At 39.7% G+C, this 23751-nt stretch overlaps 1 protein-coding gene across 1 annotated transcript in view; it reads right to left on the bottom strand.

The window, feature by feature from the left end:
• SPTBN5 (spectrin beta, non-erythrocytic 5) overlaps positions 1-23751 on the bottom strand; it is a 91384-nt gene that overhangs the window by 65436 nt on the left and 2197 nt on the right. Inside the window, exons 2-23 of the mRNA XM_063398587.1 lie at positions 22399-22566; positions 21791-21910; positions 20947-21104; positions 19836-20064; positions 16339-16970; positions 15230-15368; positions 13585-13817; positions 12987-13140; positions 12296-12496; positions 10908-11114; positions 9516-9707; positions 8646-8798; positions 8002-8132; positions 7089-7340; positions 6250-6537; positions 5373-5619; positions 4411-4550; positions 3352-3451; positions 2646-2816; positions 2386-2550; positions 1438-1664; positions 702-888 (exon numbers count right to left, since the gene is read on the bottom strand). Coding sequence (XP_063254657.1) covers positions 702-888; positions 1438-1664; positions 2386-2550; positions 2646-2816; positions 3352-3451; positions 4411-4550; positions 5373-5619; positions 6250-6537; positions 7089-7340; positions 8002-8132; positions 8646-8798; positions 9516-9707; positions 10908-11114; positions 12296-12496; positions 12987-13140; positions 13585-13817; positions 15230-15368; positions 16339-16970; positions 19836-20064; positions 20947-21104; positions 21791-21910; positions 22399-22566 — 4494 coding nt within the window. The remainder of the gene's footprint in view (positions 1-701; positions 889-1437; positions 1665-2385; positions 2551-2645; positions 2817-3351; positions 3452-4410; positions 4551-5372; positions 5620-6249; positions 6538-7088; positions 7341-8001; positions 8133-8645; positions 8799-9515; positions 9708-10907; positions 11115-12295; positions 12497-12986; positions 13141-13584; positions 13818-15229; positions 15369-16338; positions 16971-19835; positions 20065-20946; positions 21105-21790; positions 21911-22398; positions 22567-23751) is intronic.

The raw sequence follows: 23751 nt of genomic DNA on the forward strand, positions 1-23751 counted from the left end.
CGATGAAGGGGCTGGAGGATGATGCAAAGAGAGACATTGTTATCAGTACCATGAAAACTATTGCTCCATAAATCCTCCCCACCAGTCTTATAACTGTTCTCATGAAACTTGCAATTAAGGTGCTGCAAAATCCAGCATTGCTTGTGGTGCAGGACAGCTGAGGGCCCCTCTGGCTGTGAGGAACTACTGTAAAGAATCAAATTCCCCAGAAATCAGTATTAACCCGTTCTTACAAATGTGACTTATGGTGACTGTAGCTTGTTCAGATAAAAAGCTGTAAAGATTTAAGATCATTATTAATGCCTGTTATATGCTCTCCTAAAAAATCCAGAATGCACATACCTCAAGACTGAATGTATAATGAAGCCATAAGCATAAAACTACAATGGTTTTATTTAGCTTACTCTTTTTTTCCTACTTAGTGTCAAATACACTATTTTTTTATCCTCTTTTAATGGGATAAGCTATGCCATTTCTCAGATTAATAATACTCCATAATATGACAAACTTTGCAATTCTCACAGGAGTGTCCTATTTGTTGTGAAAATCATCACCACTCTGCTGATTTGTGTTGATCCACTGAACCATTTTAGCTGGACTAGAGCTGGAATCAGTGAATGTACTCATTGGAAGCTTCTGCTGTGCAGGGCAGGTGCAGGTTTGTAGGCTGAGGTGAAGTGGCACTCGATTAAAGGAGTTACCTTGTGCTTTTGCAACAGGTTTTGAGCCACGTCCAAGGACTTGCCGCAGTTGGTGGAGTGGGCAATAGGCAAGCGCTCGTTGATCCAGTTCATTTCCATGTCATGGTAGTGGTAGAACTCATAAAGATCCACGGCAGCCTCCAGCAACTTACGCCTCTCATAAAGAGGTGCTTGCAAAGACTCAAACCTAGGGGTCATCCATCAAACACATGTTGAAACAAAGCTATATCCTCTTTCTGCCAAGGGAATTAGGCTACAATACCATGGTGAAGATTTTGAAACATTGAACACTTCTTGGCAATTAAATTTCAATGGTTAGTACTGGCTGCACATACAAGGATTCCTTGGCAAGTGGACCTATATGATAACACTAAATGTAAGCAGAGAAAAAAATTATTTACAATTTTAAAGTCCTAGGCTTGCCCTGTATACTATGATGTATTGAATGCTGGATCACTGTGCCTCTTAGAAAGCAGTGGACAACCTGTGGGCAAGAAAAGGACTAGAGGAGGAGTGCAGCTAGCAAGGAGCAATGCTCAGTCATAAATGTTGAGGTGGGTCAACAGCCAGCTGTGTAGGTGCAGATCAAAGCATAGTTGTGCTCCAGCTTGGGGGAGAAATCATTCCTGAGTGTGGGTTAAACTTAATCAACCAAGAGATTTTTTTGGAAGGTAAAATAAAAAATGCTATTTGTCACAAGAGGTGGGTGGAGACAAAAAACAGAGGGACAGAGTACCTTTTCAGATATTTCTGTGTTTCATCCAGAATCCTCTGGGAGTCAAAATGATTGGTGGCCATTTTCCTTGCATGAGATACAATGGCATTCATTTTCTCTGCTAGCTCACGTGTCTCATTTTCCAGCTGTCTGTGCTGCTTGAGTAGATCACGGCTGGAGCGCAAATCATGGCCTGTCTCAGATTCTTGAAGAACTTTCTCAATTTTTTCTATCTTCTTTTTGGCGTCCTGGCAGGAAAAGATTACAGCACACTCATACTGTCCTTTCAACAATGTTTTGTTTCACTCACCCCTTCCTACAACAGCTTCCTGGACACAATTTTTAAATCCAATTGTCCTTTCTTGGTAATATTATGGCTGGATATCTCTAAGAGACATCTTTTGGGAATATTTTGTTTTGTGATCTATTTTGGAGTACTCTTCTCTCTCATCATTGACAACAGCTACTTTGAAATATATTCAGCAACATAACATAAAAGAGTCAAACAAACTTCAAAGACTTCAGATTGTAGCTATAACACAACAGCAGTTCCATTCATAATGGTCTCAAAACAGCTTCACAGCACACTGTTCTCGTTATAAAATGTGACTGGATGATGGTGTGCCTACTACAGTGCCATGCCCGTGGCCCCCAGTGCCTGCAGGCAGGCAGTCACCTTTGCACAGCACGGACCCTGCAGAGTCCGGGTGGTTTTCCCTGGACAGGATGGCCACACAGTGCAGTGTTGAGCCTGAGTTCAACAGCCTGATGCTTTGCTGGCACTGTTATCGTGCTCATAACTTTGAAGTGAGCTTGGACAGCATAATATTGGGGTTTTTCCCTGGGACTGCAGACAAAATGGAGACCTTAAAACCCACTTCTATTTGGATGGTTTTCTCTTTTATGTGGTGTCCACACAATAGAGGAACCTAGGCCATCCCTCCTCTCTGTTCCTCATGACTTCCTGACCTGCAGCAGTTCCATGAGCTGTTCCTGCTGTCCAGCTTGTCTCAGTTTGTCACCTCGCTCTATCATCTTGCCATACAATTCCCTCCACTTCTTTTGAAGCTCTGACATCTTCTCCTGGACAGAAACTGCAGCATAGTGGTTGTCTTGAATCAACTGATTTCCTTTCTGGAGAAACACAGTGCATCACTTTATTAGCAGACCAGCATCTATGAATGTTGGTACAAGATGGTGAACTTAGCTCCAAACTTAGCTGCCTTCACCTTTATCAGTGTTGTAAAGTGCTCCTCATTAGCCAACATTTCCTTCTCAGCAGCCTCATGCCACTTCAGCTTGCGTAGAACATTTGTCGGATCACGATAGGATTCATCTGATGCAATCTTGTACTTCTCTTCCATCCATATCAAAAGCTCAGCAGCATCACGATTAAACTCCTTATGGAAAGCAATCAGGATTAAATTGATTTAACTAATGAAGAACTATGATCTTGAACTTTAGATGAGGTTTCAAGCCATTATAATATCTCTTGGTCCCTTTTTTACCACATTTACTAATATATTGCCTGTAATTGTCAGTGAAGGTTTGCACTGTTGATAGAATATTTTAACCAGAACAGCAACCAATCCTCCCGTATAACTTTGTATCTCAGCATGGAAAACTAAGTTTGGTGCCAAAACTTACAAAAACTGTACTAAGTTATTAAGACCTAGAACAACAGTAAGTAATGGACAGAATAAACTTAACCAGTGGAAAAAGCATTGTGTTGATTTTTTTTTTTTTTTTTTTTTTAATTTTCTACAGTTATACCTTGTAAGTTTTATTGCCAGTGTGTCTTCTGCTCCCAGGAGAATGAAAGAGAAAGTGAGCTGCAGTAGGAGTGCTCAGCAGTTTGAGTTTCTGGCGTATATTAAGACAAGAGGTAAAATTCAAAATTCACAGATGCCTGACCAAGTCTGAAGTATCAGTTACCTGTAGTTGTAGGGAATCCAACAATCTCTGTTTTCTCTTGGCATTGCTTTTTATCAGCTGCTCCCACCTTCTCCGGAGAGTGATCATCCTTTCTTCAATTCTACCAGGAAAAACAGAATGTCCAATGCTGTATTAAAATTGGTTCCCCTTGCTTATGCTGCAGTCATGACTGTGACATAAATGCTCTAGTTTCTACAGCTTTGCTGACAGGAAGAAGGGATGTATGGCCTGGTCCCACCACCATGTTGTGCTCACCTGGAGAGCAGGTATTGCCTGCCAGCTGCTCTGGATTTTCCTCTTGTATGGCTGTGTCACATTAGTGAACTGCAGTCACACACTAGAACACTGAGACCTCCCTCTGCCCCGAATATTCCACAGTATTGTGATATTAGTTATAATTAACTAATAACTTCTTCTTTGGTTTAAGTGCAATGAGGCTTTTGAATGGCTTTCTAATGGTATTAGTGCTGGCAAGAAATCAAATCTTAAGGGCAGTTGTATAAATTTGTGGAGGGAGTGTTCAAGACATTATCACTTATGACCACAAGAACCTGGTCTTCTGATCCAAGAGGTCCATTCTAACCCTCTATTTCTACTCTTGTTTGCAAAGGGATCCCCTTACTAGATCCTAGTGGCTCTAGCCCAGAAAAAGGAATTACAGGTAACAGTTCAGCTTGGACAAAAGCACAGAGGAGCTGCTCCTGAAGAGTTTTCCTGTGAAGTCTTTAGTAACTTTCTAATATGTGATACTGATAAATTAAGGAATTATTTTTCTGTAGGCATTTAACAAGTTCACTTAAAGGAAGTTTTATCACTGAAATTTATGACATGAAACAAATTATTCTAGTGTTCTGCCAAATGCCGCTTTTAATTTAAAGCTCATTTGTCCTAAGAGCACAGGAAATCTATTTCTTGAAAAGAATTCCTTTTGACTTCCTTATCCATCAAACTATGGATTGGAGGTCAACTAATTTCTCCTCAGAGAAACTTTTTCATTTCACCTGATCACACTGAATCATTTATTAAAGCTAAATAAAAAAGGAATGGGTTTGGACTCACACATGAGATGCAAAGTGCCTGCTCTCTATTAGGTTCACCCCATTTTCATTGAGTGCTTCCACTCGTCTCTTCAGTGCCATCAGCAGTTGTTCAAATTCCTGATGTTGCTTCAGCAGGCTTCGAACAGCATCTACATGGTCCTGCATTTGAAAAAGAAAATTTGATCAAGACTTTTCTTGCTCAAATTGTTTCTGTAGCAATGAAAAAAAAAATTGGGCCTTACTTTTCTCCTTCTCTTTCAGACAGGCAATATAGTGCTCATTTTGCATGAGCCCAAGGATGGTCAGGGCTACAAACAAGCAGGTTTGTATCATATCTGGTTTTTCTATTCTGTATTTCCATTATGGTTCCATTTTCACCTTTTAAGAAAACCTACATTCTAAATTTATGTCAGCACTCTTGCCCATCTAGGGATATGCAACACAAAACACTAACTTCTAAAACTTTATTCCACTCAGTTCATCCCAAAGTATCAATGTTTTGTGATCAGCTGAAAACATAAGAAGTGATGAGAGACCTCAACCTCCTTCTTCGCTGATTTTGTGAGTATTGTCTGCATTTGTTTTATTGCTTCATATGCTTTAATATTCTTAAACGAAAGAAAGAAACAGCCTTTAAAAAAAGGTTTATGTTTTTATCTGAAAAAAATACTATGTTTAAGCTGAAACCTTATTTTTTAATGGATGAGTCAATTTTATATAAACCTTATGGCATGTACAAATAGCAGCAAATCACAACCCTAGCCATTTTATTTTTTTTTTTTCTTTGAGGGACAATGAGCTTTGTTCTCATTAAAGTGAGCAAGAACATATGAATGTTAGTAAGACCCCGAAAGTCTAGTTGCCAAGCATGGAAATACCATGATCAGAAGAATGAAGAAGCCAATCTAGTAAAGAAGATGATTGCTACTCCCTGGATGGGGAGAAGCAGCAGGAGAAAACAAGGTCAGCTGCTGTACATACCCCAAGGTCATCCCCCCGGAGAAAGGCCTCATGGCCAGAGAGGGCTGCATTGATACGGTCTCCCTCCCTGTTAAACTTCTGCAATTCCAGGCCATCCTGCAGCTTTTTCCATCGCTTCTCCCACATTTCCTCCAGCTCTTTGTTCTCCTTGGCAAGTCTCTCCATGGTCTGGTGGACATCTCTGCTCCTGTTGTTACTGGGTTGTTGGTGGACTACTTTGCGCCCAAGCTCTTCCAGCTGCAGAAATCTTCCCAGAGCCAGAAAGAAAAATGAGACCTCAGTGCATGAGGGAATATGAATTCTCTGTCATCACAGCTCTTTGCTCTCTTGGCAGTGCCCATACACACCAAGTTTCCCTTGCTCCCTGTTACCTTTTTCCTGCAGGTTATGCACTACAAAGTACAGCTGTTTTATTGCTCAGGGATACATGCTGGAGACAGCAAGTGAGATTTCCCCATCTGGCCTGAAAGCCACATAAGCAGGCTTTCATGTTAAAAGGAAAAGGAGGGCCAACAGTATCTGGAAATTTGTAACAGTGCAGAAGAACTGAAAATGATGGCATATTGAAGCATAAGGCCTGATAAGGAATGGGGGAACTGCAATAAAGTACAGATGGCACTCTCTGAGTGTGTCAGGAGAGCTTGTGGGATTCTACTACTGCAAACATATAACTCCTCCTTCCCCCTCCATCAGCCTTCAGAATAAGTATACAAATCTGACCATATTTTAGGTTTTGCAGTCTTCTTTTGTCACTAACGTTCAAGTTCACATGCATAAAATTTCGGTATCACCTTCATGCACATGATTTACATGTTTCATTTTCACAGTACTGTTGTCATATCACCCCACTCTGCCCACCCAGCCAAAACCTCTCTACCTTTCATTCTGAGAGTCAATTTCTATGAGCAAGTCTTGATGTTCCTTCAGCAATTGCTCTGCAGATGCCACGTCCAGAGCCATTTCTTCACTGCTCAGTTTCTCCCGAATGCCCTCTGCCCACAGCAGGAGTCTACGGCTGTCTTGGAGGAAGGACTGCTGGTTTTGGGCCCACTGCAGAATGTCCTGCTTCTTTTGTATCTCCAGCTTGAGCTTTTCCAGAAGCCTCTCCATGTTTTCCACCTGCTCAGTGATGGCCCTGCTCTCTGCAGGGTTGGTGTCCTTGATCCTTCAATAAAAAACATTCAGCTGTATGAGCTCTTACTCAGAGCTTGAACCAGTACTCTTTAAAAGGAATGGATTTGGATATTTAGAGTTCCATTAAAAAGAAAGTCAGCTAAGGCAGCATATTCCCATTGAGAATGTACAGAAAACTTAAAGAAGTAAAAAACTTTAATATTTCAGATTTGAACTCCTGTGCACAATTATCTGCTATTTTCCCACCACCACCCTTGCTTCCCCTGATTACCCTCTTTCAGGACCTAAGTGGTACCTCCACATTTTGAAGCAGGTAACTAACATTAGTAGAGATGATTTTTTAGAGCCACAAACAATCCTGTGGTATTCATCCTTCTACAACCGTGAAGTCTGGAAACAAACACCTCCCCAGTCACCGAGCCACACTCAAGAGAAACCTGCTCAGTCCAGCAGGCAAGTGAGCTCTTTGGATTTCTAGACAGGGAAAAGTTTAAAAGCTGCTCTTTCTCTTTATAGTCATAATTTACAGCATGATCTTAGAGAACTAGCAAAGAAATTGAGAACAAAAAGAAGGTTCCTTACGATTTTGCAACAGTCCTCAAGTATTCAATTTTCCTCTCTGTCACCAGGACCTCTCTCTCAATCGTGTACAGTTTGCGCTTGTCTGACTCCAGTCCAGCAGGCAAGTTCCCTGGTTCCAGATCCCTGAGTTGGACCATCTTGTCTTGCAGTAGCAATCCTATGCTCTGACAGTCCTGAAGAAATGTCCTCACATCAGCCACTCCAATCAGCTCAGAGCCTTTCTCCTCCTTCAGTGTTTCCATGGATTGCCATCTTAAAGTGAGATAATTTATAGGCATTGTTATACACAAACTACGTTTGTTCCCTGTTCAGAAAAAGTCTTGTATAAAGATTTCATCAGGACTTAAATGGGCTGGGTGGGGGTGAACACTGGCACTCTGTCACAACATCAAAGTTCGTATCAGTGTCATCTCAAACAAGGGGACCTGCTTAGGTGACCAGAACATTCTGAACATGGTGCAATTAAACAATCACAGTCAAAATCAGGACCTGACTATGCCCACTGAGTGACATGGTAGCAGGAATACATTCACAACAGGTACTAAATACTCTTGGTGAAGTCAAACATGGTTTGATGTTCCTTTCAAGATTTGTGAAGTGTGTCCTCACCCTGATGCTTAAGTAACCGAATCAGCTGCAGTGCTGCAGAACTACTCTGAACACAACACTGTCACCCATGGATGAATTCACATCGTGCTTTAACACACACATACAAATTTCTACAGTTCAAGGGATTTGGTGTCAGGAGCCCTCCTCAGTCCTGGGGACAGGTCACTGGGCTCGGGGCCAGCCTACAGCCAGTTGAGGGCAGCCCCTTTCACCCTGGTGGCACCATAGTCTAGAAGGGATATGAATGGTCAGCTCTGCAATTACCTCCATTAGACAATCCTCTGCTTATCACTAGCACTTTTACCTGATGTTGATCTCTTCCATCCAGGTCTGGATCTCAAAATATTTGTTGGGACTGATCTTTCTGTATTTAACAGCTAAGTTTTCAATGTCTTCCAGCTGGCCTTTGCCTGCAGCTAGTTCAGTTAAAAATCTCTAAAATGGAAAAATAAAAGAACACGAGGTTTTTCCATTTCTGTGGACACAATTCTCAATAATCTCTGACATCCACTCATATCCCACTTTCACAGGTGGCTTCTCCCCATGCCTGCCTGCTGACTCCATGCACACCTGTGTACACAACTCCCCTGCAGCCTCCTGACCTTCCTGGTGTGCACACTATGTCTGTGCACCTATGTCCCACTCCACTGGGATGCAAGTGCACTGATGGATTTATTCATAATCTGGTACTTTTAAAAAGTGATGTATCATAAACCACAGAAAGAATTCTTGTGTATCATGATATTTGTACAGGACACTGTGCTCACAGGAAGATACAGGGACAGAGTCACATCAGCTTCAGTAATTTGGCAAAGTCTGTACAAAAGAAATATCTGGTCTATGCATGGCTCTCTAAGTTGAAATTAATGACAAGGCTCTCAAAACATAATTTCTTTTAAGGTAAAATTGATTTAAAAGGTGTCATTTGTGAAGAGGAAAAAGGGGTACCTGATATTTCTGCTGCATGACCTCCACATTGTCTGCTTGAGGTTGAAGAGTGCGGAAAATGTTCTCCTTATCTCTCATCCATGACTGAAATTCTTCACAAGAACTACAGAAGCGATAATATCCAATCATCTCCTCCAGAGCCTTTTTTCTGTTCTGTGAAAGAGATGAAGACTTAACTATTGTTGTAATAACTCCTTACCCTTTGAAGCAACAGAAAAAAGATGCTCCCATTTAAGCTACCATACACAGGCGGTAGCTTCGTAGTTTTTTCCCAGACACTGCTTAAAGAGTACAGAACATAAAATTTTAAGATCCCAATACTTCCTTCCAGAGCAACAGTGATTGAAAAGCATAAGAGAATCATTTGGAAAGTGCTCAGCCTCTGGACAGTAGGAAGGCTGCTGTGCTACTTGCTGCTGCTTGCTGAAGACATAAGGCAGTAGTGTCTAGATTATGTAAAGGTTACATACAACATGTTTGTTTTGGTCTTTGAGGCACGATTAGAGTGGTGTGACGGAAGAGCAGCATATTAACAAAATGCAGGTTACAGTTTATTTTTTCTGGTATCAGGCAAGACAGCCTGGTGATTTAGGACCTACAACAAGCAAACATTAAGGGAGAAAAAAAAAGGATTATACAAAAGAATCTGCTCTCCATGGACTAAAAATACTGGAATATAAATGGGAAATTTGTCAACATAAAATCTGTTTCGATACAAAACTTCAGTGATAATCTCAAGGCTTGAAATCTTACAGGAATTAACAAGATTGAGACACATTATTAAACTGAAAAGCAGAAGCCAGCAAAGCACTTAATTTTAATTTTCACTCATTTGGACTTTTTAGTGAACAGCAGAAGGGGATATTATACCTCAGCCATGCTCTGTAGATCTTCATAAAGTGAATCTATTTCTTCTTGGGTCTTCCAGATATTGTCTGGAAGAAAATGATCATCCAGACTTGAAGTTCCAGTGGATGTAGTTTCAGATGTTGCCCAGGTTCGACTGAATGATAGCTTAGGTGTCTTTTGGTTTAAGTCACCTGGAGCTTCCCTCTTTGTAATCTGTTAAGAAAAATTTAACAAAATCAACGGACGAAAATTTTGGATTTGGATAAAAATTTCACTTGGAAGGAAAATTTGGATTTCCTAGTTCAAATCACAGCATTCTGACTCTTTAAACCAAAAACTTCCAGTATTTTTTGGAACTGTTTCCAAGGTTTTATTCTGAAAAAATGAATTAAAAAAATGAAAAAAAAAATTGGTTTTGTTTAAAGAAAAAGTTTAACGCAGTTTAATGCAGAAGTTTAGTGTTTAAAGAAGAAGTTCAAAATGAGTAAACTCATCTTAAACTGTATTGATTCAGTAAAAATACTCATTTTCTGCCCAAATCAAAGTTAATTTGTTGGAAGAATTTTTTCATTTTCAGAAGTGCCAACAAAGCAAGGCAATTGACCATGCTCATGGTTCTTTTTGTGGTGATGTTTTAGTACCTGAACACTTCCAGTTTCAAAATCTGTGAGTGCCCCAGTGAATCAATACTTCTATTTGTGCCTCAACACCCTCTTGTCATGAGCTTTTTCATATTTCATAGCAAAGAAATAAAATACTTTTCTAATAAAAATTAATGTTAGATTGATGAGGTAAAGGAAAAACCACAAGTGATGCCCATTGTTCTCCAATTTATTGGGCTAAATATTGAGTGAATATAGACGTCTAAAGAAGCACACTATGAAATGTGTCCTTCATTGATTCATTTCTCCCTGAATCCTGTTATTAAGTGAGCTGATCTCAGGTCAAAACTTTCCTTTCTAGTCCGTGAAAAAGAGGGGCATATTCAGAGTTTACTTCATCTCATTTGCCTTAAAAATAAAGGACGGTATGAATTGCCCCTGGAGTTGTGGGATAGTTCTTCACTACATTAGGGTACCAGAAGAATTTGTAAGGATGTTTTGATTAAATGTCTGCTTTTTAAAGATTATTGAAATTAAAATTTTTATGAGAATAAAGAGTGAGAACGTATTTGTGAGGACGAGTGGAGGGAACTAACATGAATGAGAATATTTCTAGCACTTCAGAGAATATTAACTAGGTGTGCTATGAGCAGACAAGGAACTTCTTTTTCACCTAAAACTTTGCCCCAATTCCAATTAAAAACTTAATTTGGAGTATTGTACTTTGGCTAAATAAATGAAAAATAAACAACTGAAATCCCATTTCGCTTACATTCTGCAACACAACGTGACACAGTCCCCGCGTACTCACTGCAGCTGGCGCCTGCTGTGCTGCCGTGTCAGCCTGCTCCCTGAGGCGCCTCATCTCGGAGGAGTAGGCTGCCAGCTCCTTCTCCAGGCGCAAGTGGCGATGCAGCAGCGCTTCGGCGCCGGACTCATCCTTGCCATAGTCCTGGCTGGCCAGAAGGGGCTGCCTCTCTCGCAGCCACGAGTTTGCTTCATCGATGTCAGCGAAGTACTGAAGGAAGACAGGGAGGAAAACACTTGGATTCATCCTGGAAGTATCATATCCAGCTCCTTACTCTTTGTAAAATTATGAATAAGGGGAAATTCCATTCGGTCTGTGGCCATAAGGTTACTTCCAGGTGTTGTGAAAGCTATGGATAAGGTAACTGTAAACCCGTGATGTATTTCATGCTCAACACATCTAATTCACAGAATATAGTGAGTAAGAGATTAAAGGATTGCCTATATAGCGAGATTAAAGGATTGTCTACATAGCTGTTTAAAAACTCCTAACTAGCTAAAACCTCATAGTGCATAACAGCAGCAATAAAAGGAACCCACAATATATGATGTTTGTAGGCATCACTACGCAATACCAACAGATATTTTCTAAATGTTTAAGGAATAAGCAATGAACTTGGTCTACAACAGAAGTTTACTTTTCCCCAGAATTTGCATTCTTCCTGGCTATGGTTGTAGAAGGGTGAAACAAGGTTTTGAGACATAGAATAAAGGTACAACAGGAAAAAAAGAATACCCATAGTAATGAGGGACAAAGAAAAAACTAAAACACCATAATGGTGTCAAGTTTAATAGAGAGAAGAGAGAATTTAGACTTTCTTAAGAAAAAAGCTGCTCAGTTTTGTTCAAACATTTCGTGGAAACAACAGACTGAGCAAAATCTTAAGAAGGGGAGAGTAAGAATACCTGAGATAATGTGAAATGATTTAAGAATGTTGCTTTAATACAAATTCTTTATTTGCAGATGTGTGAATGTTTGAGGGAGTAAAATCGTAGGTCAGAATGGAAGTGTCAAATGCTTTGCAGGATTTGTGAAGTTCGTGGTCAATCTAAGTCTTACAACATGTTTCTTTTGTTGGTGGTGTTTGGAATTGTTTTTTCATTTTTGAAATATGTCACACAGCTACCTGATCCACCCTCTGAAAAGACTCTGCATTAGCACTACCATGTGGGTTATTTCCATTAGCACTTTTATCTTTAGAGCATCTCCCAGCTCCTCAGATCTCCTGCAGGTGTGGCTTGCAGAGGACTGAGACGTCACTGCCATGGATCTTTTTGAACACCAACAGATGAAGTCTTTCCTGTCATTGTTGTCTTCCACGTGGGAGCATGGAGCAGAACCGAGCCCCATCCATGTCCCACATATCACACAGCCCAGCAGAGCCCTCTTACCTGTTTGATGAGGGCTGCTGCCTGCAGGCGGCTTTTGCGGTCAGCCACCTCATCTTGGAGCTGCTGCCACAGCTTCTGGAGGTTGTCTGTCTGCCTCAGAATGTCGTCCTGGCGCGTGGGGTTCTTTTGGCTGAGCTCCCAGCCCCTCCTCATCACATCTGCACAGAGGGCCCTGTGTGAATTGCACTCCACTTCCAGAGCCTAGCACAGGGACAGGAAACATGTCAGCACAGCTCATTCCCCACAGCCAGGAGAGAGGTATGGCTCCTACTCTCTGCTACTCCAGAGCAGCATGCATTTCCAAGAGCCCCATGTCTTATCTTTTCACCACCTCTCTCTTTATCCTCATCTCTCTTGGCCAGGAAAAGAAGGTGAGGAAAACAGGAACTAGCAACATTTTTTTTTGCCCATCAAATGTTAGCTAATATGGAGCCCAGTGCCTTCACAAGAAGCCCCACTTTTAGTCCAGTATGCAGCATGTTCCTTCTCTACCCTTTCCTTCCCCTCTTTGGGAAAAAAATGTCTACCTTATACATTTTTTTTTAAATTCCAGACTCTGGTCATGACACTTGAGATAAGGATTAGTTTGACAGCGTTCTTGTAAGTGCTGCACTGACTGAATGGAAAGACACTGATATTCTAAAATCCTGCTTTAATACAAAGACAAGGCACCAGTAGCAAAGTAAGATACCTTGTTCTTCTGAATAGAGGCTGTGATCTGGCTGACATCTTTCCCTAATGTTGTCATTCTTGCCAGCTTCCACTTCTCAGAGATCCACGATTCTTCCTCCTTGCAGTCACGGAAAAATTCAAAAAGTTTCAAAGCCTCTTCCAGCTGAGATTTACTGAACCAAGGAAATAAACAGTGTGCAACAGTCAGAATTAGGATTCCATGAAGATAGTGGTAGATTGATCAAAGAAAAATTAAAAAATCCAGAATTTGATTGGCTTTAGTTCCTCTTGGGCATATATTAATTTATTCTTAGAATAAAACAAAAGAAACAAATTCACATTTCCTTCTTTCTCCAGGAGGTGAGGAGGTAATCATTTGCTATTCAGACTTGTCATAAAGCAAGTTATAATAAATGCTGAGAATGAAGCTGTTCTTCATCTAGGAAAGTGAGTGATGTTTTCAGTCAATTGCAATCAAGACACTCAAGTTGCTTTCATTATGTCTTTATAATAGAGAAATGAAAAAATTTCAAATGCTGGGAAGCTGTGCCTTCTGATTAAAGAGTTAGGATTGGGCATCCTAATCAGGAAGAGCAGAGCCACAAGCACAGGCCTACCGTGACTTGCTCTGAGCTGTGAGGTTCTGGTACAGCTGACGAAGCATCTGAACTTTTGCATGAAGCAATTCTGATTTAACTGTGCTGTCCTTGCTGATTTCTGCTGTCCTCTGGGTGATGTGTGTCAATTTGCCATCATAGGAAGAGATCTGCGAGTCAACCAAGTTATGATTCTGCAGCAAATCTACTACTTCCAGGAGCTGCTTCCCACAGTCCTGGGAATTCACTAGCACCTAAAAAATGAAAAGCAAAAGAAGAAGAAGAAGAAGAAAAAAAAAAAAAAAAGAAAAAGAAAAGAAAAAAAAAAAAAGCATTTTCAGAGAGTGCATGTAGCGTCTCAGTACAAATAAATCGGTTAAAAGGTTCCTGTTGTCTCGTAGCTTCTAAGTGTCCACAAATGTCAGCTAGGTAAAGCAAAAAAGCATACTAGATAATTTTTTTTTTCAATTCCACAAGCTAATGGCAACAATCCAGGTTTTCTATTTACTTCAGTGCAAGTACTGGACTCAAACAAGTATCTGTTTTTGCACCTGAGATATTTCTTCTAATTAAGCACTCAAGGTCTCAGAATTTGTGGTTGCAATGAATATCCCTTTGCTATGGACCCATTTGTAGGCAGACTGATTCACAATCTGTATTTGAAGAATTCCACAATATCCCATCCTATGGTATGTTCTCACTGCAATGTTCTGTAATTTGAGGAGCCTACTTGTCTATGTAAATAATGAAAGTAAGTACTTCATAGTACTCAGTGACTGATGAGAAGTGCTTATCAGTCTGCATTCTTTATAATTGTATTAATGGATACAATTATTAATCCTAGGGTACTATCTTTGCTTACCAGTCTTTTCCCATATTCTCAGACCATTGCTATTCCAATATCACTATTACCATTAGATGTTCTTTGCCAGTAACACTAGGACAGACATTTTTATAACTTAGAAATAGCTCTTATCTTTAATTTGAAATTCACAGCTTCATATAGCATGCTGACTCGTTCAGCCTGGGTGCAAAGCAACCTGTAGACATGAGGATTTTTCTGTCTTCAAGGCAAAGGATGCATACATACTTCCTTCCATTACAAAATCAATATGAAACTCAGTTATTTCTCATGCTGCAGAGAAGACTTTGTGCTCTGACACCCTGGTAACAGCTGGAAATTCTTGCTAAAAGTCACCACTGTGCACTTACAGATCAACTTTCCTTTCTCACAAGCTCATATACCTGAAAGCCTGAGTTAATTCCCATCTGTAAAATTACTGCAAGTACTTCCAGAAGCTAATTCAGAAGAATTATGTGGAATGGAAACAGGAGATGTGTTTATTCCACTTTTGCTTTTGCACTAAATTTAGAAAGTATTATTTGCCATCTTTATTTTACCATATAACTTGAACCTGTAGTGCATTCCATCTACTAGGATACCTGGCTTTCTGATTAGGGAAACCCCCTACTGCAAAGCCTGTTTTTCCTCGTGTAGTTACTTGTAATGATGAACTGAAATGCCTGATTAGGCAGCTAGGTAAAAACTGTGTATTTTTTCTATAGCTGACAGACTTATCTCCTGTTGGCACCAGCCAGTCCCTGGAACATGGGCACAAATATTGGCAGCACTGCAAGATGTGTGCTGCTGGAGAGGGCTCAGTACCTGCAGCTCTTTCAGCTCCTCCGTAATGGCATCTATGTCCCTCAGGAGGCCCAGAATTTCCTGCATTGTTCCCATGGACTGTTCTCGTCTTTGCAGCTGATCCAGGAGATCCTGCCACTGCTTCGAAATGTTCTTTTGCCTACAAAGGAAGAGAAAGAAATTACCAGTTTGGACCAAAAGCTTTGGGCACCACTGGAGGACTGTCAGTGCTTGCAGCTTTAGAGGGGCTAAATGAACACACACAACTTTTGACATCAGTGTAAGAGTACAGGCCAAAAGAGGTCAAAAAATATTATTACAGGAATTTTGACTAGCACATCAACTGTCATTGACTTTTTTAAAATTTAGACATTGTTTTTAAGGATGTTCATAAAATACTCTTTATTTGCTACAGTGCTTTTGCTTGAAAGGCTTGAAAACAAAGAAGTGTTCTCTAAATGGCTGCTTAAAGTAAAACATTAATCTAAACCATGTAATAAATCAATCTGATTTTATAGTTTGATCTACTCTTTTATAAATGGTTTTCTGAGTTTTCACAGAGGATCTTGATTTTGTCTGAATTTAGAAAAGCTATAAAAAACCATGAGAGAAGTTATTTGTATGGCATTTGTAGATACTCATAAACCAGGCTATGTAATAACCTGAGATAATTGGAGTATTTATAATTTCTCCATATTTGCTCCAAAATGGAGTAAATCTGAGAATACCACGCTTTAACTGATTTGTATCTTCCCAAACTGCAGACTGAAATAGAAATGTATTGATTTGGGAGAAAAAATAGTATCTCTCTAAGCATTTTTTAATGGCAGATAGAATATTTGGTAGAAATTTGTAGCTATATTTTCATACATAAAAAAATCTTAAATAGTTTTCAAACTAAATTGATCTGAGCCTTCAATCATCAAAGGAAAAAAATTTAGAATTTTGAAGAAGATAAAGTGTTTGCCTTATCTTCTGGAACTATTCACAGGTAGAAGAAATTCCTGACAGTTCTACTCAGGAGGACCAGAGACAAGATTCACAGTTACGATTAGTTTTCGTCCACCACACCCCGAAATTTGAACTAATTTTGACCTCTGCTGGTACACAGTCTCTCAGCCATCACTCACTTCTGCAGGATTTGATCTTTGCCATGATAGTTCTCCTGACTGATAACAGTGGCCATTTCATCCAAGGCTGTGAAGCGTTCCCTCCTGGGCAGTACATCCGCCACAATGGCTTCCAGCTTCTTACTGGCAGCCTCCATCCTGTCCACACTCTCTGGCCAGAAGTCCTGCTTGCCAATCACTTTCCTCATGTCTTCCAAGTAGGACTCACGCAGGGCTGCCTTCTTCAGGAACCTCTGAGCTAGCTGCTCCAGCCTTTCTAGCCTCAGCATCTCTGTTTGCAGTGCTTTTCCCCGGTTGTGCTCTGACTTTTCCAGGATGATCCAGTGCTTTTCCACATCCTGCAGCATCTTCCCCTCTGGGGGCAAGTATGGCCGTTGGTTGTTGGCTCTCTGTTTGGTCCTGATGTTGAAGAGATGAGCTTCAATCATGCCCTTCTCTTGGTATTTGGGGGGTTTCTCCACAGTGCGGAAGGTTTTAAAGTTGGCCATGAGCAGCCACATTTCCTGAAGAGAGTTGGGGAAATGACGGTCATCCAGTTCTACCACCTTCTGTTTAATCCATTTCAGGAGGTCAGAGACCATCTGCTCATACTGAAGCTTCAAGTCATCTATCTCCTTCAGGAAGAACACAATCTGTGATGGGAATATAAAGTAACAAGCTCCATAAGAAACAGAATGAAGCAAGGTGAGTGAACAGAAAGAAGTGTCTTCAGCAGTCATCACATTTCTATACTGATGTGGTGACAGCTGTCACAGCTGAGGCTAGGTGAGATCAGTCTAGAACAGCCTTCCATAAAACACAGATAAATGATTATTATTTAATGTTTCAATTCAGTTTTTATTTAAGAAAACATTTGGGAATAAACAGCATGATTCACATTTTTGTTTCATAATCAAAAAACCCCATATTTTTTTCCTAGTCTCATTCCTCAATGCCTGAAAATTCTATCCTAATACGTAATTACACCCTCTTAGCTTCATCACTTAGGATCTTAGGAGACCATCTGACAAGATCCTGGTTCTCTCACATGCTCACAGCAGACTGCGGTCAAACAGCCCCTTCTCAATCTCTTCTGTTGGAAATGTTTTGCTTTATTAAAATTACTAAAACATGTTTCATGGCCAAAGAGGGCTTTGGTAAGGATGTTAACTCTGATTCAATACTAGTTTTTCAAGTCCAGAACTTTTATCTGTTCAATTTGTGGTCTGACCTGCCTTTATTTAAAGTTCAGGTAAATACTGGAGCAAACATCTTGAATTGAATCCCTAATGAAATAAAAGGCATTAGAATGAAATCATCCTTTCTTTCCATTTTACTTTTTTTTCCATCTTTGTCTTTTTACTTCATATTCTTTTGTCTGCACCCTGACTTAGTAAAGATGCAGATCTTTATTCCTGCAAATGTCAAGTTTAGTGCTGAACAATGTTGTCTGTCTCTATCATTCTGCTGAGTTTGCCTGCCCCAGCCAGGCAGATTAGTGAGTGGGAAGGCACTGAGAAAAGATCCAGTCCTTCCAAGGGGTGATCTGCTTTTGCCTACCTACTTGGCAATGGCTAAGGGCTGCAGTCTTGGAAGAGGAGTAAAACAGCACCAACCTTTAGTGCAGCAAAAGCAGCCCATGACATCCGGGTTCCTTTCTGTATTTTCTGCCATTGTACCCAGTTCTTGCTGGGTAAAGATCCTAGCAAATGCATGGTCACCTCAGACAGGAGAGGGAAAGGAGATTTGTCTCCCCGAGCTGTTTCTCTCTGCCATCCTGGTCACACACTTAGTCTGAGCTCAAAGGCTTCCTTGGCACATTCAGGCTTCCCTCCCAATCCTATTAGTAAATTCAGAGCTGCCTATTTGAGCGTACTAAGGACATGAAGAGATTAACATCTGTTTCCTTCTTCTTCTGAATGTTTGTGTGTGTCAGAAATACAGGAAGACAGGAATGCAGTACTAGAGACAGGCTAAAAATAAGGAAGGAGTTGAAGGGAGAGAAAGAAGCAGGTAAGTGGAGAGAGAGAAATGAAGGAATAAATGAAACGTGAAAATATGGAAAAAGCAGTGGAGCACAATGAAAATTGAAAAAGGACAGAGTAAGCAAACTGTTATACAGTTATGGCCTACTTGCCAATACAAAATACAAAAGTTACGGCCTACTTGCTCCTTATAGTGCCTCTAATACATGCTTGTGGACTCAAGGACTATTTCACGTTTATCAAAAGATAAATAATGTGTCCTGGCCAAAATCCAGTGACCCATTCATAGAGCTGTGAAGTTCTACTGCCAGCTCTCCTCACTGATGCCCAGCCTTTGACTGAATTTCAAGTCCTGCTCTCATCTAATGCATCTCTTTAGAGAACATGCTGTTCTAAGACATAGAATCAAAGAACATCGAGAGTTGGAAGGAGCCCATAAGGACCATCACATCCAACTCCCTGCTCCTTGCAGGACTACTTAACATGAAGTTTTCTAACAAAGAGCATCCTCCAGATACTCCAACCACACTAACAGGCTGGGTGCTGTGGGGAGCCATGTTACAGGATCATCTAATCCTTGCCTCAGACCACTCTTTTAGCCAACCAAACCCTGCTTTGCAAAACCTTTTCACTCTGTCACCACCAGGGAAGCCTCAGTCTGGATTTTTGTGCCTCCCATTAAGCAATGTATTCCCCCTCTCAACTGCACAGGCAGACCTCTGAGTCCAGGTGTTCATGTAGGACACACTCTGGATGTGTAGGTTTTCTGCAGGCTATTTCTTTTGGAGTTTTGTCAAAACAAGAACAGATTTCTCTGGACATAGAAGAGGAATTCTCTCAAGGGAAGAGGTCTTCAGGGGAACAACTAGAAAATTCCTTTAGTTTTCTATCAGTGGGATGCAAGAAATTTTTAACATAGCTCATGATTTTATGTGAGGTGAAGTGTATGTGGAAACAGAAAAGAAACTTAATTTAGCTAAATTTAATAAAAATCAAAAAAAAAAAATTTAATTTAGCTAGCATTCTCTCAGTTTTATTTGTTGTTGGTGGTGGTGGTGGTATTAAGCTGTTTTGGTTTTGTTTCATACGTTTGGGCTTTTTGTTTGTTTGGGTTTTTTTCATTTTCTACCTAAGGAGTCAGAAAGCATGGAGTAAGATTTTCACAAGAAATTAAATTAAATTAAATGAGAAAACTGTTGACTAGACCTGCTTTTGCCTAGTCTTAATCTTCTCCCAGTATTATTGAGATCTCTATGCCTCAAACTGCCTTGAAATCATATCAGTTCTCAAACAGAAACCATGAGGTCAAAAAGGGATTGATTTTCAGTGAGATAATTGCAACCCTCTTGGAGGTCAGAGAGTGTACAGGCTCCAGGTACAAGTCTCAGGGTGCAAGGTCTTTCAGACAGCTGTGTCTTTTGATTCAGTTCAAATGATCCTGAATGTAAGCTCGCACAGACTCCCCAACACTTCCAAATTAAATTTAGCTTTACATTTTAAACTTACAACTTCCAAAGATAGCAATGCCCTTACTTTGTTAAGTCTCTTTTGTATTGTCTGGCCTTGTTTCAGTCTGGAGAAGTAGTGGTAGTAGAGTGACACATAGGTCATGATGGATCTCTCGTCCGGATAGGGCACTGCCACATCCTCAGCATCAAGCAGTTTGCTGATTCCAAACTCCTTCTCAGCAACGTCAAAGGCATTGTTCAGGTTTTTAATGGGCTGGTCCTGCCGCAGTGAGCTGTAGTGGATAAGATCAGGCCTGGGCAAGGAGAAAAAGAGGCCATGGAGATGAAAGATTTATGTTTGTAATAAGCTGTTTCAGATCACAAACCATAAACTGTTTATTAGACTAAGGAACAGTCACATAACTGTTAATGTTATGTGACATTAACACTGAAATTACTTTGACCCTGAACTTCATTCAAGAGCACTGCCCCTTGCCTACATAGCAGGAAGAAAACTGTCTTCTATGAAATTGAATTACCACTCCCAGCAAATCTCTGCCCTTATTTCTCCTCTTCCCCAATGGGTGAAAACCAAAGCCCACTAGAGACACACTCGTGAAAAGGGATTCCCAGCTGGGGAAGTTCCAAAATCACACTATGGTATCCTGTATAAGATATAGCAGAACTGTTGAGGAAAAAGAAGTGTTCAAGATTACCATAGCTGGTTTCTCTCTCCTGCTTTTGGCTGTTTTCTTCACTCTTTTTCAAAGGGACAGAGAAGGGAGAAAAAAAGAGCCTGAGAAGCTGCTTACTCTATTACAGAACCAGAAGATACACATGCTCACAAAGTTCATATAATACCAATGCCTAAAACAATTATTTTAGAAAAAGAGCAATGGGAACATGACTCAGTGGCTAAGACCAAATAGGCAGTATTGTTCAGATATGTGATATTCCCATGCAAATTCAATGCTTTGGCCAACTAAAGTTGCTATGGAGTGGGACCTCTAGGTCCTTCCTTCCAAGAAGGAGAGAGAGAATATCTACTTAAGAAGAATCTACTTATCAGTGAGAAAGGGCAGAGAGTATCTGACAGATTCTTGACAAAAACTTGTAATTCAGACCCTGGAACAACTCTTGTCAGAGCTAGAAACAGCAATGAGCAACTCTGCCTGAACTGATCCATCCAAACCTACCTGTGAGCATGTATGAGTGCGTTGAAGGCCAGCCCATCACTCCAACTTTTGGAGAAGTCCTTCACACTCACATTGGAATAGCTGGCAGTTTTATGCTGACACCAGAGTAACAAGGCTTCATTGGCAAATAGAACATCAGCTCTGCCTCCAAATTCTTCCTGTGAAGAGGGCAGGGAAAAGAAAAATCAGTGTCAACAATATATGAAAGTGGTATCAGTGAGTTTACACTTATGTTCTCAAAGATCACTTTCTATTACTTTTGCTCAATTCACATGTCCCCTCAAAGTCATGGCTTACAGACTGTATCTGTCATAAAGGTAGAAAAATTTAACATGAAAATAAAAGTTTTCTATTAAAAATAAAGGAATTGAATGAGTGCAGAAATTATAAGGAGATATGCAGGTGCTGACATTTTTTTAATGTTTCTCTTCTTTAAGGTCTGTAGAAATCAGACAGAAAGGAAAGTTCAGTTTAGTTGCTTCCTTAGCTGTGAAATAGAACTCAAACAAAATATGATGTATTCAGGTCTATTGTTAGAAATTATTGACTTTGATTTCATAATACCTTTATAGAATCTTATTTTTTATGTTATTAGAATACACGTTTAATAATTTAAAAAAACATGTCCCTTCTTCAGAGAAAGAGCAAAGCAGCATCATGGGACTCAGATCTAGAGAGAACTGTTGACAGAGAAATTAGACATGAACTCAAAAGGCCATAATAAATTTGTAGAACAGAGTGAAGAACATGAATGTTCTTTCTATCTCCAAATTACTGTTTCATCTATTTGAGAAAAAAAAGTGGATTCAATTGCACAAGCAAAAAGAGAAAGATACAGTTTTACCTTATCAAGTTTGATAGATGAAATCTGAAATCGAAGTATGATGATCCAGATAAGGCCCAGGATTAAGGTTCTGTCACCATCTACGATATTCTCAGGACCAATCACTTTCACTTGTACCTGCTAATAAACAGTTCCTGTTCAGTGTAAAAACGCCTGTGTCCAGCTCTCAGTGTAACAAACTGGTACTGGAGAGGGTGTTCAAGACATTTTCTTAAACAAAGAGGTTTAATTTTTACATCTTTTTATTAGTCCATAGACCTGCAAGCTTCTACATCAGCTCATGACGAATATCAGCAAAAGCCTGGCAAACGAATAGTGGTCTCAAAGATTTAAAGTTCCAATATATATTTTTTGAAAACTAGTGGTTAGGGGGAGAAAAGAAACACATTTCTTTCCCCCAAAGGAACATTAGCTGTTTCTAAAACATATTACTCAAATAACAAAGAAAATAAAGTTTGATGAATTTTATTATTTTAATAAAATCCCTAGCCTGTCTTCAGAGGATATATTATTGTGTACTAGAGGGGGAAACTACAATGAACATGATGCTATAATTAATTAATAACATTTATAAACTGTTGTGATCTATAATACCAATATTAATTTACCTTGGATTTGAGAAATGTGATGGCTTTGCTGTTGTTCTCTAGAAAATGCACTCTCATCTTTCCCCGGCTTGGTTTGGGCAAAGCTTCTCCAGAGAGCAGCTCCAGGAGTTTCATGAGAGAGATGCCATCCTTCAAGTCTGTGTAAATATCTTCTATCTCAATCTTTGCCTGTAAAGACCAGTCAGACAATACAGACTCCAGCTTAACATTTGGCACAGAAAACCCTCTATTTCTGAAATGAAACAAACAACACCTTCTTGATATTTCACTGAGTCTTAGTGCATATATACACAGAGTGGTGAGTCTTAATTCAGAAAAAATGGACTTGCAGCAAGACCTACATTATTTATGAAAGTAGTCTGAAGTTAGAAAAACCCAACAACCAAACAAAAATACAAACCCACAATGGAGTAGAAAAATAAAAACCAGGAAAATTTGAAAAATAAAAAAAAAATCAAGCATTTTTAAAGTCAAACGTTTTGGAAATGCTGACATTTTTTATTTCAATTCAAGTGAATCTTTTATTTTAACAAAATAATTTTATTCTGAGCTGTGCATTTCATTTAAAAGTTGAGCTGATAATCCCATTCAGTGACTCATCGTTTACTCCATAGTCTCAACAAAATTTGTCACTTCCTGCTTGGACCCGCACTACCACCCAAAGTCTCTGTATTTTTAGCCAGAGTCTCACACTAAGTAAAAGGTTAGGATCATTTACAAAAATGTGTTTTATTGCTGCCAGTAATGAGGTCACACAGCACTTAGGTGATACAACATGACACCGTCTGTACTCTGACCTAACAAGAACTTGCTTTGGGTGTTTCCTTTTGGCCTTATGCCACTTGCCATCTAGAAGTGACATTAAAACCTTACCACACACCCAAGAATAATTTGCTGTGATTTTGAAGTTATAGTAAATAATCCTTTTTTATCAAAATAAAGAGAGAAAGAAAGAGAGAAAGAGAGAAAGAAAGAAAGAAAGAGAGAAATATAAAGAGAGAAAGAGAAATAGAAAGAGAGAAAGAGAGAGAGAAAGAAAGAAAAAGAGAGAAAGAAAAAGAGGGAAAGAAAAAGAGAGAAAGAAGGCAGGAAAGGAAGAAAGGAGGAAAGGAGCTAAGCTATTATCTTTTTTAAGTTCAGGGAAATTTTACATGTTAAGGGGAGAAAGGACGGACAACAGGCATGAACCTTCTAATTGCTGATCAATTACTAATTAGCTTAAATTTTTCTCCAGAGAAAGAAAAAGACCTGAAAGTGTAAAAACAAGTTAGAGAGTCTTTAAGTCTCTACTGTGTGTGGCACAAGGATTTACAACTTGCTCTACTAATTATCTCCATAAAAAAAACCCTCCCT

The sequence above is a fragment of the Prinia subflava genome, chromosome 5, assembly GCF_021018805.1.
Source record: "Prinia subflava isolate CZ2003 ecotype Zambia chromosome 5, Cam_Psub_1.2, whole genome shotgun sequence".
In the NCBI taxonomy this organism is placed as follows: Eukaryota; Metazoa; Chordata; class Aves; order Passeriformes; family Cisticolidae; genus Prinia; species Prinia subflava.